General features: G+C 35.6%; 2 protein-coding genes across 2 annotated transcripts; one reads left to right on the forward strand and one right to left on the reverse strand.

The window, feature by feature from the left end:
* Nucleotides 1–7143: 7143 nt before the first annotated feature.
* LOC133329323 (uroporphyrinogen-III synthase) lies at nt 7144–7997 on the forward strand. The gene has a single exon (XM_061537811.1). It carries the CDS (start codon nt 7164–7166, stop codon nt 7974–7976), a length of 813 nt encoding a protein of 270 aa, XP_061393795.1. The 5' UTR covers nt 7144–7163; the 3' UTR covers nt 7977–7997.
* A 2829-nt stretch (nt 7998–10826) lies between these two features.
* LOC133329321 (uncharacterized) lies at nt 10827–15091 on the reverse strand. The gene is made up of 4 exons (XM_061537809.1): nt 14976–15091; nt 14424–14774; nt 12222–12882; nt 10827–12158 (listed from the first exon to the last, which is right to left on the reverse strand). Exons 1-4 carry the CDS (start codon nt 15077–15079, stop codon nt 10827–10829), a joined length of 2448 nt encoding a protein of 815 aa, XP_061393793.1. The 5' UTR covers nt 15080–15091.
* Nucleotides 15092–17604: the final 2513 nt, after the last annotated feature.

Here is a 17604-nt window from a genome sequence, read left to right on the forward strand (position 1 = left end):
TTCGTTAACCCAGCGGGTTACAATTGTCAATTCCTTTGCATATATGTCAAATAAATCCTCATAAAGTAGGTTAACCCGGTAAAAAGTTAAAATGTGTATGCCGTTTTATATGAAAATGTAAGTGTAAAGAATACACCTCAAATGCGTGTAATAGTACGTTTACATTTAACCGGATTTCGTTAACCCAGTGGGTTTCAATTGTCAATTCCTTTGCATATACGTCAAATAAATCCTCATAAAGTAGGTTAACCCGGTAAAATGTTCTAATGTACAAGGAGTTTAAAGTGTGTTGCAGAACACCTTGGCGTGTGTTCGATACACTTCAGCCGTTGAAGTGAATGCCAGAATATGCCGGTATATGATTCAATTAAACCGATATTTGGATAAGCTGAAAATTTAGCAGTTCAGTGAACTATCGATAAAGTGAACAAACTGACAATAAATTATTGAAAAAATCAATGAATTAGCTGTGATAAGTTGATCGTATCGAAAATATGAACTACCCCGACATTAATTAGGGTAACATTATCAAGAGTTCACTGTATTGGATTATCGAGAGTTCACTGTATTAACATAACAAGCTTCACAAATTTAATAACATCAAGTAAAGACGTCGTTAAGATTTTCCGGTTCGAACTTTTTATACCCTCCACCATTCCAAATTCAGTCGAGTACGCTTATAACGAACACCGATTATAACGAACTATCCCTAAAGACATTTTCTGGTCTCGAAGTTTTTTATCCTACGTTGTTCTTTACGAATGTCTATGTTTTTTTTTTTTGTAGGATGGTTTGACAACCACTTAGAACATTATATTTTAAGAAATAGGTAATCCCTAAATTATCGCATCTTTGTTGACTTGCCATTTGTTCCATAGTCGAACTTAAAAAAGATTTCCAGTTAATCTATTTTTTGAGCAGTTTTTACAATTTTAAAGATCGTGCTTCGTGATATTTTCCTCCACTTCTATCGAATTCGACTTCTGCGTGAACCATCGCTGCAACTCGTTACGTCTGATTATATGGATGTCTATGTACAGATAGTATAGATGATATATTCACCGTTGGCGCAGAACGTAGATCAAACACCCAAAGAGTTGCCTCAAATCAAGGTCAATACTGTTATTGGCCATTAAACTAAATCCTATATAACGTCTTATCTCCTTTTTTGTCTACGGGGCATTGGATGCTCCAATTTTATTGAAAAACGTGCCCGAACTTCTCAAAACACCGAAATTTGGGAGGTTCTCTAATATGGAGGCTACCCTAATATGTAGATCAATAACATCCTTAGGCTACGTTTAGATTACTAAATCCACTCGATCTCCAACGTCACACTATGGGTAAAAAGTATGATTTTTTGGCCTAAAGTCAATTTTTTGTTTTCATATTTTGAAATGTAACTGATTTCCTAAATGTAGACACTCATATTAGAAAAAAACATTTAATGTCAATGCGGGTGGCAACACTTTTTTTGCTGGCGAGCTTTAAAAGTCAGCAGTTTGAAAGTCACATTGTTTTGGTACAACTGGCGGTAAAAGTTAGATAAGTTCGAGTGCTTGTAATTTGACAAAATTGAAAAAAATAAAATGTGTAATTATGGAAAACGTTAGTGCAGGTATGTAAAATTAAGACGAGATGCCCTTTTTGTTATATTTGTCTGTTGTTGTAATACTGTGAAATGTTTTGTTTATGTATAACTTTATATAAAATCTATAAATTGTAGTTTTGTTCCGTGGAGTGTAACTTGTGAATGGCAAAGCATTGCAAAAAGGTGTAAATGCCAAGTTATTAACAAAAGTGTGTTAATTAATGAGTAACTAGCCTTTTTTGTCCTATTTTATGCCAACTCGTGTTTTTACTGATAAACATGTGTTTGCCCATGCAGCGCTTATTGAAATTTGGAGCAGCAAAAATCGCTCAGAAGATGCACTTGTGAAATATGTGTTACAGAATATCAATAATATCAGTTTAAATGAAGACCAAATGTGTGTGATATCGAAACAAGTTAAAGATTTTGTTAATTATATAAAAAAAGCATTTGCCAAAGTTCAACCGTAAATTAGAGCAATTTAAAACTAAACATTCAAAATGGCATAGCAAAAGTATAATTATAGTAATGGATGAGCAGTATGTTTCCCCAAACAAAATAGGTCGCCCAAAATTAAATTATGAACATGCTGGACCTAGGCTAAAAAGGAAATTAGCCTCCGAAGTTGCTTCACAAAATACGCTATATCATTGCTGCTACAGTTTCAGCCAAAATATTCAACGACAGAGACATGTCCTTTGTTTTGAATAAAGCAGTCAGAAATGGAAATATAGCCGAAGTAAGGAACAAACATTTTGTTATATGCAGTTATATGAAATAGTGCCCCAAATCATATGAAAATTGGTAGGTCATCTTGGAAGCATAAACAATGTATACAAACCAAATTTCACTTCAATAGCTTTACAAACAAAAAAATCGGGACAAATCGGCCAGATCGGCTATATGGCAGCTATATGAAATAGTGCCCCAAATCATATGAAAATTGGTAGGTCATCTTGGGAGCATAAAAAATGTATACAAACCAAATTTCAATTCAATTGCTTTAAAATTAGAGTTTATGCCAAAATAAACGTAAAAAAACAATAGTGCGTCAGTTCCATTGCGTATACGTCAAGTTAATCCTGTTCACAAATCCAGTGGATTATATTTGACGTATACGCTATGGATTTGGGATCGAGTGGATTTCGTAAATCTAAACCAGTGGTGGGCTTACAAAATTGAGAATATGTGTGGGTGACCTTAAATGAGAATTTACCATTAAAAACGACTGACCAAAAGAGAAAAATGAGAATGCGTGTTTAACCGTGGACGCTCGGTTGCGGTACCGTATATGGATAAGCATCCCTGATCTAAATGTACTATCTTTGGATTAATGCTCTAGTTAGTCAGCAGAAAGACCGGCATCAATGGTCCTTATCGACCAGCTATTATATCGCTCATTCACTGCAAGACCGGTATAAATCAAAAATAGTGATTTTTGAGTTAATGATGCAGACTTCATTTTGTGTAGAAACTTCACATAAATATCTCTTGCACACTCTGATTGAGATGTTGTAGGAGTTGCTCTGTTTCTTGTCGATTGAAAACTTAAAACCCATTTTCTGCAAAATCTATGTTTTTGATTTATGCCGGTCTTGCAGCAAGTGAGTTGTATGTGGTCTATCCCAATGCCTATATAAGGTCGGGCAGTAAGGCTACGTTTAGACTACTAAATCCACTCGATCTCAAACGTCAATTCCATTGCGTATACTTCACGTTAATCCACTTCACAAATCCAGTGGATTATATTTGACGTATACGCTATGGAATTGGCAAAGGAACGAGATCAGAAAAAGGAACTATATTAATTAAAGAGTTGGAACAAGTTCCGATCGTTCCTTTCTCGGAATAGTTCCAATGAACTAGTTCGTTCCGGAACTACCCAACTCTATAAATTATATATTTTTCTCAATGTACACAAAGTTTCCATCAGGGTGCGAAGAATGATTAAAATACACTCTTTCTCAGAATGCTCACCGGCGAGAATTCGAATGTTTTCAATTTATAGCGAATGATAAAGTTACAATGAATGCACAACCATTTGCATTCTCTCGAACGATAAAATTTCGCTGCAAGCATCGTCGATTCATTCTTTCGCGAGCATTTGTTGCTGAAGAATATTTTTTTGAAAAACTCAAAAAAACAAATGTTCGAGAATTCTCGCGAGCACGGTTAAAAACAACAACAAACTAAAATATCATAAAAACACACACCAACAACGAAAGAATGTGTGTGTAACAGAAAGTGTGTGGAATAACAAAACACATGTCCAACAACTTGTTGCCGTTTTGAGCATTCGCGAGAATGCTCAAATGTTTGTTTTCATTCGTGGGAGAATGTCAGAAAGAATTTCAATTTCACTCGTTTGTTAAGTGTGTGCGACCATTCCTTTGCGAATGTTCGTTTGGTAAAGTATTTATCGCCATAAATTCATTCTTAAATTGAGCACAAAACGAAAAGAATGTATTTTTAATCATTCGCGTGCGAATTTTTCGCACCTTGGTTTCCATTCAAATAACCATTGATTCCATATTCCTATGGAGTACTCCCTTTTCTCCATATGTTTGTTGATCAGCTGATTTGATCAAAACAAGGTGTGTCTGGTTACTTTTCCTGTAACATTTATTCAGTTAATTCTAGTTCAGAGAGTAAGCCTTTTTTACTCTCTTTTGCGATAATACTGAGAAAAGTAAACAGACAACATTTAGTAAGATTTAGCAAATAAACAGCTGATTCAAGAAAACCTTTGATTTGCGCCAAAATAAACAACAAACAAACGACGAACACAATTATTTGTATTGCATTGAATAATAAAAATAAAATGAATAATAAAAGAAAAATTGATTTGGTATGTTCCCCGGGAACATTTAAGTTTCCTGCATTAATACATTGCCCTGTCTCTGGAACTTGCCTAAAAATATATAAGGAATTAGTTTCTAATTTAATGAAACTTTGCATTACTTGCGAATTTTCTTCCATTTTCTCTAATTTTTATACAACATAACTTCAAATTGAACTTTGCAAATTAAAAAAATGTTTTGAAAAATGTTTGTGTTTGGTCATAAAATAGCTGATCCAAAAATGGCTGAGTTTGCAAAATCTTACTCCGTAAAATTCTTTCAGTAAACTCCAGTAAGTTTGTTGTTGTTGAACTGTCAAACTTGCTCTCTCACTTGACTCTCTTTTACTGGATTTTTGGGTAAACAGACAACATTTGGTAACAATTGTTAGCAAAAGAGCTGTCTCAAATGCTTGAGCAAGTATCCATGCCTCAATCCCTATACCGTCTTGTAGAGGGCGAGTTCGGTCCGGTGAAATTACTTAGACAGATCATAGTAGCATCTGTAATCCAATATTATCTTCTTCGAATATGAAAACTGATGGCATTTGATGTACTTATGGTGGTTCTGAGGCAGATAAAATCTGAAACCTAGTTCCTTCCGTCCATTTCCGACTTTAAATGTTATTCTTGTGCCAGTTAAAGTTATCCTGCATAGCCGTATCAGCTTTTCAAGAATGCTTTCGAATGTGGCTTTATAGTCGACGAATAGGTGCAGCAATGTGTCGTGGGTCTTTTTCCGTATTTGGCGCAGTGCAATATTTGGTCTATGGTGGATTTGCCAGGTCTGAAGCTGCATTAGTAAGGTCTAATAATGTCATTGGCTTCAGTCGTTCACACAACACTCTGGATTACACTTTATATTGAATCCTCTATATCGCCTTATTTCTTTTTTTGTCTACGAGACATTTGATGCAGAGGTTCAAAAAAAAAAATAAATAAATTACAGGCATTTTTTTTGAAAAACGTGTCCGAACTTCTCAAAACATCGAAATTTGGGAGGTATTGTAATGTGGAGGCTGACCTAATATGTATATCAATATTGACATTTTTGACATGTATATGTTGGAATTGGTCAAATAACATCTACCTTTAGATTACTAAATCCACTCGATCTCCAACGGTAATTCCGTTGCGTATACGTCACGTTAATCCTGTTCACAAATCCAGTGGATTATATTTGACGTATAAGCAATGGAATTGACATTTGAGATAGGGTGGATTTCGGAAATCTAAACGTACCTTTATATGACAAGTGTATTATCTTTGGATTAATGCTCCATTTAGTCAGCAGAAAGACCGGCATCAATGGTCCTTATCCACCAGCTATTATACCGCTCATTCGCTGCAAAATAAATCAAAAAATAGTGATTTTGGAGTTAATGATGCAGACTTCATTTTGTGTAGAAACTTCACATAAATATCTCTTGCACACTCTGATTGAGAAGTTATAAGGTGGGAGTCGATTGAAAACATAAAACGCATTTTCTGCAAAATCTATGTTTTTGATTTATGCCGGTCTTGCAGCAAATCTACATGATATATGTGGTCTATCCCTTTACGTTTCATAAAGTCTATAGACCCCATCAATTTAATACTAAAAACACGGTAGAATACAACCCTGTTACAGTAAATTGATTGATAGTAGTGGCAACTGTGACGGCTGGTGCTTTTAAAATAATTTGTAAATAAATAAAAATATATTTTTTTAATAAAAAATTGTGAAAATCGCAAACAAAATGTAAAATTCCTATATATTGATCTGTATTGGTAAGTTCGAAATCATTTTATTACTAAAACAACTTTAAAACTAGACAATGCACTCCCTCAGTTAGTTTTAAGCATGATTCGACAGGCTTTTTATGCTGACCAATACTGACATGTATGAATGTTTTTTTTTTATATTTTATTTCCCTATTTTATATATTTTTCTCAATGTACGCAAAGTTTCCATTCAAGTAACCATTGATTCCATATTCCTATGGAGTACTCACTTTTTCCATATGTTTGTTGGATCAGCTGATTAGACCAAAACAATTGGGGTTTCTTATTTGACATGTAATAACAACAGAAATAACAAGTGGATTTCTTTTGAGAAGGAGCCGGTTTTCATTAGGGGATATACTAACCGCCAAAAGCTTATTGCCCATTAGTTTCTTTGTTTGTGTATTGACAATTTACGTCGTTTTCCTCTGCCTCCACTTTCAATGAAAACAATCATTCACACTATCATCGTATAAATGTTCCAAAAATAAACATTGCCAACAAAACGAACGGTTCGACGGTGTTCAAAGGTAATAAAATAATAGACACGGTCAAAGGCACCAACGACATCATCCGAACAAAATAAATCGTGGGAAAACATCTGTTCGAATGTCTTGTATGTTTGCCCATTGATTGCAATTCGCTATAACCACCGCCACCACATCATCATCCACGCTAAACACTTGCCAAAAATAAAAAACCCCACATCATCTAGTGCTAATTTGAAATAAACTATTAATCAATTTTTGAGGGATTCTAACAAAAAAAAGAAAAGAGGAACGAAATAAGGAACGAACGAAAAGTAAGCAGCGGATAGGAAGCAGTTCCACTGTCAATCATCCCACACCAAACGAAACGAAAGAAAAACTGTAAGTAACGCTAACGTTACATTGCCCTGTCTTGTTAGTTCTTTCCGTCTCTTCTCTGTGTTGTGTTGTAGTGAGTGGTGGTGACTAGCAGTATTATAGAATGAGTCGTCAACGTACCGTGATTATATTCAAATCGGAATCGGAAAGCACCGAAGTATATGCTGCCGAACTGCAGCGACACTTTTTCCATCCCATTTTTGTGCCCACCTTGAGTTTTGGTTTTAAGAATCTTGAGAAGCTTCATGCCAAGCTACAGCATCCCGACGACTATGAGGGTATCATCTTTACTAGTCCACGTTGTGTGGAAGCCGTTATCAAGGCATTAGATAAACAGGAACTGCCAGGTGGTTGGAAAATGTTGCGTAATTTTGCCGTTGGTGAGGTGACACACAATATGGCCCACGATCATTTACATCAATTGTTTACGCACGGTAAACAAACCGGAAATGCTCGTGCCTTGGGACAATTCATAATCGAAACGTTTGATGGCGACAAAGAAGCTCCCTTCCTGTTGCCCTGCAGTAACTTGGCCCAGGACACATTGAGTGTTATGCTACGTGATGAAGGATTTCGCATTGATGCCTGTGAGGTGTACGAAACTAAATGTTGCCCCGATTTGGGTGAAAAAATGGAGACCGCTCTCAAAGCGGATAATATAGAATTTTTGGCATTCTTTTCACCGTCCGGTGTTAACTGTGCCTATGAATATTTCAAGGCCAAGGATATACCAATGGATAAATATCGTTTGGTTGCTATTGGTCCCAGCACACGACGTGCTCTGGAAAATAAAGGCCTGAAAGTATACTGTACTGCCGAACGGCCAACCGTTGAACATTTAATTAAGGTTCTAATTAATCCCCAAGAAAGTCGAGAGAATCTATTAAAGGAATCACAACATCAACTACTTGAGTAATTTGGCAATAAGTAATATTTATATTTAGATATTTTTTTATTTGTTTTTGTATAATTTGGTTACAAATGAAAGGTTATTGTTAAAGAAAGAAGGAAAAAAAGACAACGAAATTGTTTAGAATTAGAAAAAAAATTGTTTAAAATTTATAATTGTTATTAATTTTTTTTTTAATAAATGTATTTTTCCAAAAAAAGATTAGCCCTAACGAAACACAAATTCATTTATTTGGTTTTTAAAAAAGAAAAGGGCTTTGAAATGTTGCACATACATTGCTACTATTCCTATGATGCTTGGAATTGAAAATGTGAAAAACTTAACTTAATATTCGTTATTTCGGACACGTTTTTCATGTGAAAACCGTGTAATTTGCTTCCCTTTGGGTAGAAAATCATCCTAGGAAAAATTATCAATATTCGTCCACCACCTAAATTTCGATACCTTAGGTATTTAGTATTTTGGATCCTCATTGGATGAAGAATAGTAATGTAGATGGTTTGTTGTAGGAGTGTGGAACTATTCAATACCAATAGTAAACTGTTGATCAGGAATATGCAGCCGAATGATTATTACAATATGTCTACAAGAATGCATGTCCAATGATTGGAACCTCAGCATCCTATTTCCCTAAAAAAAAATGGGAGAGGACGATACACAGGAATTATTATTTTCCCCATAACATATAAATCCATATTGCTGTATGAACAACTGAACCCAATGGCCAATGACATTGTTGGACCTTACCAATGCAGGATCATTCCAACGGCCCAGAATACTAGGTGTCACCTTCGATAGCCTCCTGACATTCTTCAGGCACGCCGCAGCGCTGAAAACAAAATTTCAGAAGCGAAACAAGATGCTCAAAGCTATCTCGGGTACCACATGGGGTAAGGACAAGGAGGTGCTCCTAACCACTTACAAAGCTGTAAGTAGATCTGTCCTTAACTACGCTGCTCCAGTTTGGACATCGTTCATCAGCGATTCGCAATGAGAGAGAACTGTTCACACTCAGGCAGTCCAGCAAGCAGTCAATGAGCATGAATCAAATCGTGTCCTTAACTGTCAACTTCCAGCGGTAGCCGAAGCTGAGAAGACCCTGCCTAGAAGAACCATATTAGAGCAGCTTCGGTCAGGGTGGTCAGTCGTCCTGAATGTATATCAAGCGAGAGTCGCAGGGATCGAAGTCATTTATCCCACTTGCAGGCAGGGCCGCATTATACTGGTCACCGCATTATACTGGTCATTCGCCACTGATCTATGGCTGAGGCCAGTAGAAGTGGCGAATTGTTTGTAGCTCCAAACGTAGCATTTTATCACCCTTCCCATCAATCTCTGCAATCCACACATAATACAATAACCACCCTCAATTTGTCATGAGATTCGGAGAAGGATAACATTGGCCAACAGATGCTACTAAAACAGATCTAACTCACATTCTACAGGAGTGGTACTACCCATGTTGGTATATAGATCTGAAGCATGTGTACTTGTGCAAGCCGGTTAGACAACTCTTTCTTTTGAGGATTTAAGAGAAAAATTCTGCGAAAAATCTATAGGACGATCTGCGTCGACGGTGAATATCGGCGTCGAATGAACCGCAAGCTATCTTTACACGGACATCGACATAGTCGGGCGTGTTGAGCAGCAGCGACTGCGGTGGCTAGGTCATGTTGAATTGGCATATAAAAGTGACTCTACTTATGGTTTACGTCGAAGGGAAAGGACAAGATTTTGAAGGAAAAATTCAAGTGGAAAACAACATCGCGAAATATTATCTTTCAAGAATATATATTTGTTGAAATCAGAACGAATTAGGTTAAGTCAAATTTTAATGACACTTAACCGTTTGAGCCAATTTTTTTTCGGTAGCCATAGCCATAGCCACTATCGTAAATAGGATATGAACAAAATTTGACGTCGCTACAGTATAATGTATTGTACCATTATTTCTGAAAAATAAAAGTCAAGAAAACCAAATGCAATATGGACATGAAAATCATTTTTAAATTATTCTCTATTTTAATTTTTATAAGAATCATAAATAATTTTGAGGCAAAATTGTACACACAAATTGTACTGTATACAGTTTTGCTCTCTTCTCTCTCTATGAATAATTTTAATTTGTTGTAGAATTTTCTTTGTATATGTGTCCTTCATAAACAGGCCTTGACTTATGAAAAATCCGAAATCCATTTTGATGAGACACAAAAAATTAGATATTGAAAAGAAAAAAAGATGTGTTTTTTATAAAATTTCCAGTGGTTTTTTATTAATGCAAAAAATACAACTAATACTTAACGAATAGTTTTTAATTGTTCCTGTTTCTTTATGTTTTTTCTTTTTTTGTTTATATATAATAATCTGTTTTTGTTTTTCATAAAGTAATAATAATTAGTCTTTTGAACAACGGCAGTGAGTGTTATTTTAGTTTCATTATTATTATTACATAGTTTTATTGTATTATCTAATTTCCTAAGAAGTCCTATTTTAGTTTCATCAATAATAATATTAATAATAACATTAACAAATAAGTAAATAAAAAAATATTCAACTAAAGCAAAAAATAAAATAAAGTTCAGTTTCACTAAAATAAAAAGAAAATTTAAAAACAATAAGTTTGCGTGTGTGTGTGTTTGTTTGACTGACTAAAAGAGAATACAATTTTTCCTATAATTTCTTAGTCAAATAAAATTAAAATAATAATAAAAACTTTGCTGTACAAACCTTACAAACCAAGAAAAAAATATTAAAAATTTAAGCGCAGTGGTTTTGCGTTTTGTTTAGAACACTTTTGAGAGGGAGGTAGGTAGTTTGAGCCTTTTGAGTATTTTCAATTGTGTGGGTTTGTTGGTGTTATGATATTGTTTGACCCTCCTTCCATTGTTGGAATAATTCTCCTCTATTAATGGGCGGCAGTTCTTCGTTGATTTTACGCAGATTAAAAGAGTCTGTATTTGTGCGGGATGAAAACACCGAAGTGGCCGAGTTGATGGGCCTTCGGCTAAATGCAGATTGTCGCCAAATTTCACTGTTCATGTGTGAGGCGGCGTTGGTATTGTTGAGTGATGGATTTGATAGCACCGAGGGTCTTGGTGAGAACGCACCCAGACTAGGTGACTCTATGGGTTGGAAACCATTTAGGTTGTCCATTGTTAGTGTTCTCTGATGATAGTCATTCATATCTGGACATATAGAATTTTCTCTTGACATTGGATTTCCTGCACCACCATGTTGTGATTCAAATCCCGAAGAATGTGACGATGCTCGCGATAGACCTTCATCCATGGGTGTCAGGGGGCTGGCAACGGCTGTTTGTAGTAGTAAACCATTCCTTGGAATTTCCGACATTGATTGTCGTTGATTGAAATAACCACCCGCAAGCCATGAGGAAGTGGTTGAGTTGTTATGGGCTAAATTGGTGGTACTAAAACGGGTGGGGGAGAGCAGCCTGTTTGGTCTTGTAGTTGTATTTTGATTAGTTTGTTGATACACCGCACTGGTTGAGGCTGAAAATGGTGAAAAAATACCCGAGGTAATACGTTGTTGTTGTATAGGCTGCTGCTGCTGGGCAAAGGTATTGTCTCCATTAAACACTGTGGTCGTATTTCCAGCCGTAAAGAATGATGCATCGTTGTCCTGAGTTTGATTGATTAAACGGGAGTGTTGCTGTTCCCTGCCTTCCGCAAATGAATTATTAAATACATTAGCAGCTGTCATTGAAGTATTTAAACCAAATGTGGAACCATGATGTGTTGGTCTGTTATTCAATTGCAAATCTGAGGCAAATAGGCCTTGACGCGTTGGTGGCATTGGCATAGGTGTGGCAAACACCGGCCTCAACGTTTGATCTTCTCCAGCATAGCTTCTAAAACTGGAATTTGGTGAAATTTGTCTCCTTGGTAATTGATTTAGGGAAAATGCCGATGAGGTTAATGGCGATTTGGCCAAACGCGGTGAGGTGCTGGTATTTGGACGAATTGGTGATGATTTATTTGATTTTACACTGCGCATCGATACACAGCTACCATTTAATTGTTGGCTCAGCATGCTCATCGTTTCATCATCGCTTAAATAATCTTCAGAATAAATCTTATGGAAACTATTGGCCGTATTGTCGTGTAGCTTGGGTGAGGGTTCCGGTTTTGTGCTCAAAGCCATAATAAAGGTTATTGTAGATGCCAGAAACTAAAAGAGAAAAACAATTTAATTAAAATTTGTTGCTTTAATTTACTTCCCCAATTAACTTACCATTAAAAATTGTGGTGACAATGACAATCCCTGATCAACTAAGCCACCAGCAAAAATGCTCCATATAACCAGCAGCACAGTATATCTGGTCAAACGAAAACTATCTACAATATTATGCACAAAACAAAGAGCCAACAAAGCAAATGGATAAGCACCCACAAATAATGTTGAGAAATTTAAATTATTTACTTTCAGACCCATCGAATACATTAACATCATAAATATGGTTTTGGAAAATAATGAAATTTTAACAATAATATTGAATTGTTTTACAACATCCCAATATGAGGCCAAAACTTTTGTAAGGGCAATAATGTGAGAGGCCACTAAAAATATCGGTTTTCCCAATGATTCACCCAAAATATTTGTAACATGTTCTCTTTTCAATGTAGTGCTGCTGCCGCTACTGTGTAACGAACTAAAAAGACAACAAATATTCAAAAATGTCAATACAATAATACAGGTGCGTAATTTTTGCTTTCGTGTCTGTTGTATGGCATGTTCAATTTTGGTTAGATGTGGTTTCTTCATATTTTCGGCTCCTTTAATAATAAAATCCAAAAATTTCGAACCCAATACCATTTTTTTCTTTTCGCGTAAGACTTTATTCAAATGGCGGTCACAGGTCGAACATAGGCCATATTGTTTTTCCAATTCGGCTCTGCAATAACAAAAAAGAAAAGGAGAAAGAAAAATAAAATTTAGTATATTTTTTGTAATAGAAATTTTTGTAAATATTAGAATTTTTTGGGGCCAAAGAATTTTATTCGAGTAAAAAAGATTTCGTTACACCACACTGAAAGTCGATTGGATGCAACAATAACCTATTGTACTCAGAAAATTGTTCTAGTAGTACTATAACAACTCCCGTGCAATCTGCCAATTATAAAGAGTATCTTATCATTCTTTAATTAAAATTCTCGATTGATTTCTAAACAGGTTTATTGAATGGATATGTTTGATTATTTTTATTTATTTATTTTTAATTAGAATTGAATTTACACCTCCCTTATAGTGTGGAGAAGACAAATAAATAAGTGACGACTAAAAAGTCAGACTATATTTAGACCCATTTTAATTAGTTGTACCCTTCACCATGAAAATCGTTGGTAGAACACGTTCGTAGCTGTTCGTAGCTTGTCAGACATTCAAAATACTGGACCTGACTATATGATAATGACAATGATCACACATATGTGATGCCCAGAGAAATTGTCTACATTGTCATCTAGTAGCAGTCCTACTACTGTACTTACAAATTCGATGAGGTGACAATCGTTGACCAAAGAGACATTAAAGGTTTTGCATCGTAGATCCCCCTGCCATGAGAACAAAGAATATTTTGCTGGATGCTCAGAAACTTAATTGAAGAAAGGCTTTTTTGATGCTGAATACTTTAAAGAACTTTGTGATCCTATCTGAATACCTTGAAGAACTCTGTATTATATGAGGTTTCATTCAACCCCATTTAGCCTTTGGATATTTTATTTTGACCTTCCTTTTCAAATGTGATGAATAGAATAAATTCATTTTGGACATTGCTATGTATTTTTGCTAAAAATTTTAAAATATATTTTGAATGATATTTAAAAATTGAAAATATTATATGCATTACCCTTTCGAAACCAAGTTAATCAAAGGCATCATCAACTCAAAATATTATCAGACCAAAGCAATAGTTGATAGAAAATATTCAACCATCCATAACGCTTTCTTCATATCCCTTTTTTGCCCCTTTGACCTAATGATAATCTACTGATTGGAGTTCCGTTGGGTTTATATATCCTTTTGTAAATATATTAGCTCTCAACAATATTGTCCATATCTTATACATATTCGGTAAGACCATTTGTGGATTCCATAGGCCCTTTTTAGCTGCTATTCACTAGTTCAAAAATTTCCACTCTGAAATTTTGTCTTTTGAACATCTGTTTCTATTCACATTTATTCTTTTGTTTCTCTTCTGATCCTTTTGGGCATCTTTACAACACCTCTTTGTTTTCGTTACACTAATCCTTTTGTTGGCTTTTTAACACATCTTAGCCAATGGGAACAGCTGTACCATATCATGATATGACAACAGAAAACCTGCAGGTAACTGTAGTACACAGGTAGACACACACACATACGGAAGACATTACTTAAGTAAACAGATGTTTTTTTTTTTCAAAAATGTGATAATACAAAATTTAGGATACTTACTGATAAACTTTTAATTCCTCATCAAAGTGAGATTCATTCTTGGGTTCAAATTGTGCCAATTTTTCCACCTTCAAACGCTGGGCCTCATTGCAAATATCACAGAAACCATTTGTTGCCGGCTTTTGGGGAAACCCAGATGACCCCGATGATGATGGTTGGCTAACATTAAATCTCTTCTCTGAGATGCCACTGCAATCCAATTGTTCATAGATTTCACGATTATAGTCACCATCCTTGTCGAAGCCATTATATTGTTCACACGATGGACATACCCAGCTATTCGATTCCAAATAGGGTACTTTGGTATTTTGATTGCAGAACCAACAATTGACGGTGATACTGAAGCGTGAACTAAAAATAGAGAAACAACACACATAACAAACGATGATGAGCAAATGCTAACACACAAAAAATATCTATCAATGAAGAAGAAAGAGTAAAGTACAATGTGATTTCGAGACAAACAGACAAAAAAGGCGCGTTCTTTTGCAATGTCATTTGAAATACTTGTCTTTCTTCTTCTCGAGGTTTTTAAACCGCTCTACAACTTACCGTATTTTAATATAAATTTTATAAATTACTAAAATGGCCACAAAACCAATGGCCAGCACTGGTAATAAGCTCATGGCCAACGAAAGTATAACATTATTATACATTCTTCCCGAGTCTTTTGTCCGTTACACTCCAAAAGCAAGTATATATTTTAAAAATGTATTATTTCACCAATTCTTTAAATTTTTTTAACTAGTTTTGTAAACTTTATGAAGAAAAAATGATTAAATAAACTATACAAATGCCGCCTCAGCCGCTGTCAAACACAAGCACGCTGAATGACAATTAGTAAGCGAATGACATTTATCTCAACCGTTGACAGAGTTTATGTATTTCGTACTAGCCGGCAGCAGTGTTGCATAGTTGGGTAGTTGTCTCTGCGGTGAGGTAGTCAACACGTCAAAATTCAAAAATTCAGTCAAAATTACGAGGTCAGGTAAAAAAATTGCAAGCAAAAGGTGAAATTGGAAATAACATGTTGATTATTTTTTATTGGCTACACGCACACACATGGCACTAATCACATTTCGTTGAACAAGAAAGTAATAAAACGATAAATATTATTTCCAAAATTGACTAAACAGATGCTAAAAATAAACAAAACGTTTTGCTAAACAAATTAACGTGTGTGATCCAGGTATGATAGTCGCACTTAAAACAAACATGATTAATTTTCCATAGAATTTATTTCGACATGTCCTTATTGGAAATTAGAAATGAAGAACAAATATGTCTATTCCAGAACTGCAAGATGTAAACATTTTTATTATTTTTTCGATATTATAAAAATTATAATCGTAATTAAAATGTACATACTCTTGCAGTTTCTGGAACAACCTGTAATATAATAGCTCTATTCTAAAATTTAAAAATTCAATAGAACAGGGTGTCCCCATAAAAAGTGGTGAAATAAAACATTTTTATAGAACAAATAAAAACGAAGCTTTTTATTGATATTGTGGAAGTTTCTATACCCTCCATTTTAAATCGATCGGTATCCTTGTATGCGTGTTCCCATACTCAACAAGTCGTAGCAAAACTTTTCTAATTTATAAAGGGAAAATTGAAAACAATTTCTATTAATATAAACTTCTTGGAAATTCTTAAATCGAGCAAATTTCAAAACAAGGGTTTTCATCCTCTGGAAAACGAAACTTCAAATTGCACACACAACCGATAGGGTCTTAAACATGTTCGCTAATGCTAAATTAAAGCAGCATCGGTTAGAAAATCCGAATATCTAAATGGAATGGGATCCGTGGATTTAGTGTCCAGCAATGGTAATATGACGACAGTCAGGCTAGATAGGGGTAGCTCGAAACCCCTCGTAGTCTCTGCCGTATATCTCCCCTACGAGGCTTCTGACCCGACCGGTACGGAAGTACGCCGCTTAATGGAGGATATGAGCAGAAATGTTGATCTCATCATCGGGTGTGACGCCAATGCACATCACTTCCACTGGGGAGGCAGTAACACCAATGCGAGATGTGAGTCTATTTTTGAGTTTATACTTAGCTATAATCTTACAATTTGTAATAGGACCAATACACCTATACCACACTGGTATGGACGACTCTGGGGTTATGAACTGGAAAGTATCTGAGAAATACACCTTCTCGGATCATAGACTTATATTTTTTCAGATTCCTACCTCCAGAGGTAAACAGAAGCCTTATAGGAATCCTCGGAACACAAACTGGGACAAATTCAAAGCCAAAACATCATAAAGATCTTAAAACGGTTGAGGAAGTTGTGAACAATGTCACGGTCACTCTTCTGAAGAGCTATAAGGCTTCATATCCCCGAACATACCTTGGAAAAAATCTCTGTCACTCTGCACTCTTGAGAAAGGTTGTAAGGAAAGTATACAATAGAGCTAGTAATACATAACTCAGTACAGATTGGGATGTTTATAGAGAACAGTTCAATAGGTACAAGCCAGGAAAGGAATATCAGAGTCAATTTTGAACTTGGACGCCCCTTTCTTAACATACCACGCAAGATATCCTAGTGTGTGAACCAGACAACAAGTTTACGAACGGAGAATTGTTAATACTTGAGTGTCTCAACAACTTATTCAGGCTTAATTGCCAAGTCCCTTACATGGTCCTTACCTATGACCTACCATACCTCAAATCCGTTCGGCCCTAACTCCAATGTAAACATGTGATAAACCCTCTCTTCCCCTTCATAAAAAATTTATCACATATTTTTGGCTGACGTTTGTATGGCTATGGCCTTCTCAACCTCCACAAGCGCCTCTGCCCTCTCAACCTCTACAAGCGCACCTTCAGTAAGTAAGTAAGCAGTAAGTATCCGCCAAAATGATCAACCGGAGAGCAGTTGAGCAGCCTGGTGAGGTTCAGGCGGGACAGAAGTACGATTGCCAATGTTTGTTCGATTGTGACGAAGTTTTACAAATAAAGTCCACCAAAGTTCAACGTTTATCCGATCGTCTTTAATCATGTGTATTAAGGTTTATTGATATCGCTTCAGATTTAGATATAGCTCCAATTAATTCGTCGGATTTCATCTAAATGTGTACCAAATACCCGACGTTTGTTCAAACTTGGACGACATTTTGCACAGCCAACATACCAATAGCTCTCTGACTCTGCCCGATTGACAT

Source organism: Musca vetustissima, unplaced genomic scaffold (genome assembly GCF_032173495.1).
Source record: "Musca vetustissima isolate MV318-11 ecotype Yass unplaced genomic scaffold, APGP_CSIRO_Mvet_v1 utg12127, whole genome shotgun sequence".
Lineage (NCBI taxonomy): Eukaryota > Metazoa > Arthropoda > Insecta > Diptera > Muscidae > Musca > Musca vetustissima.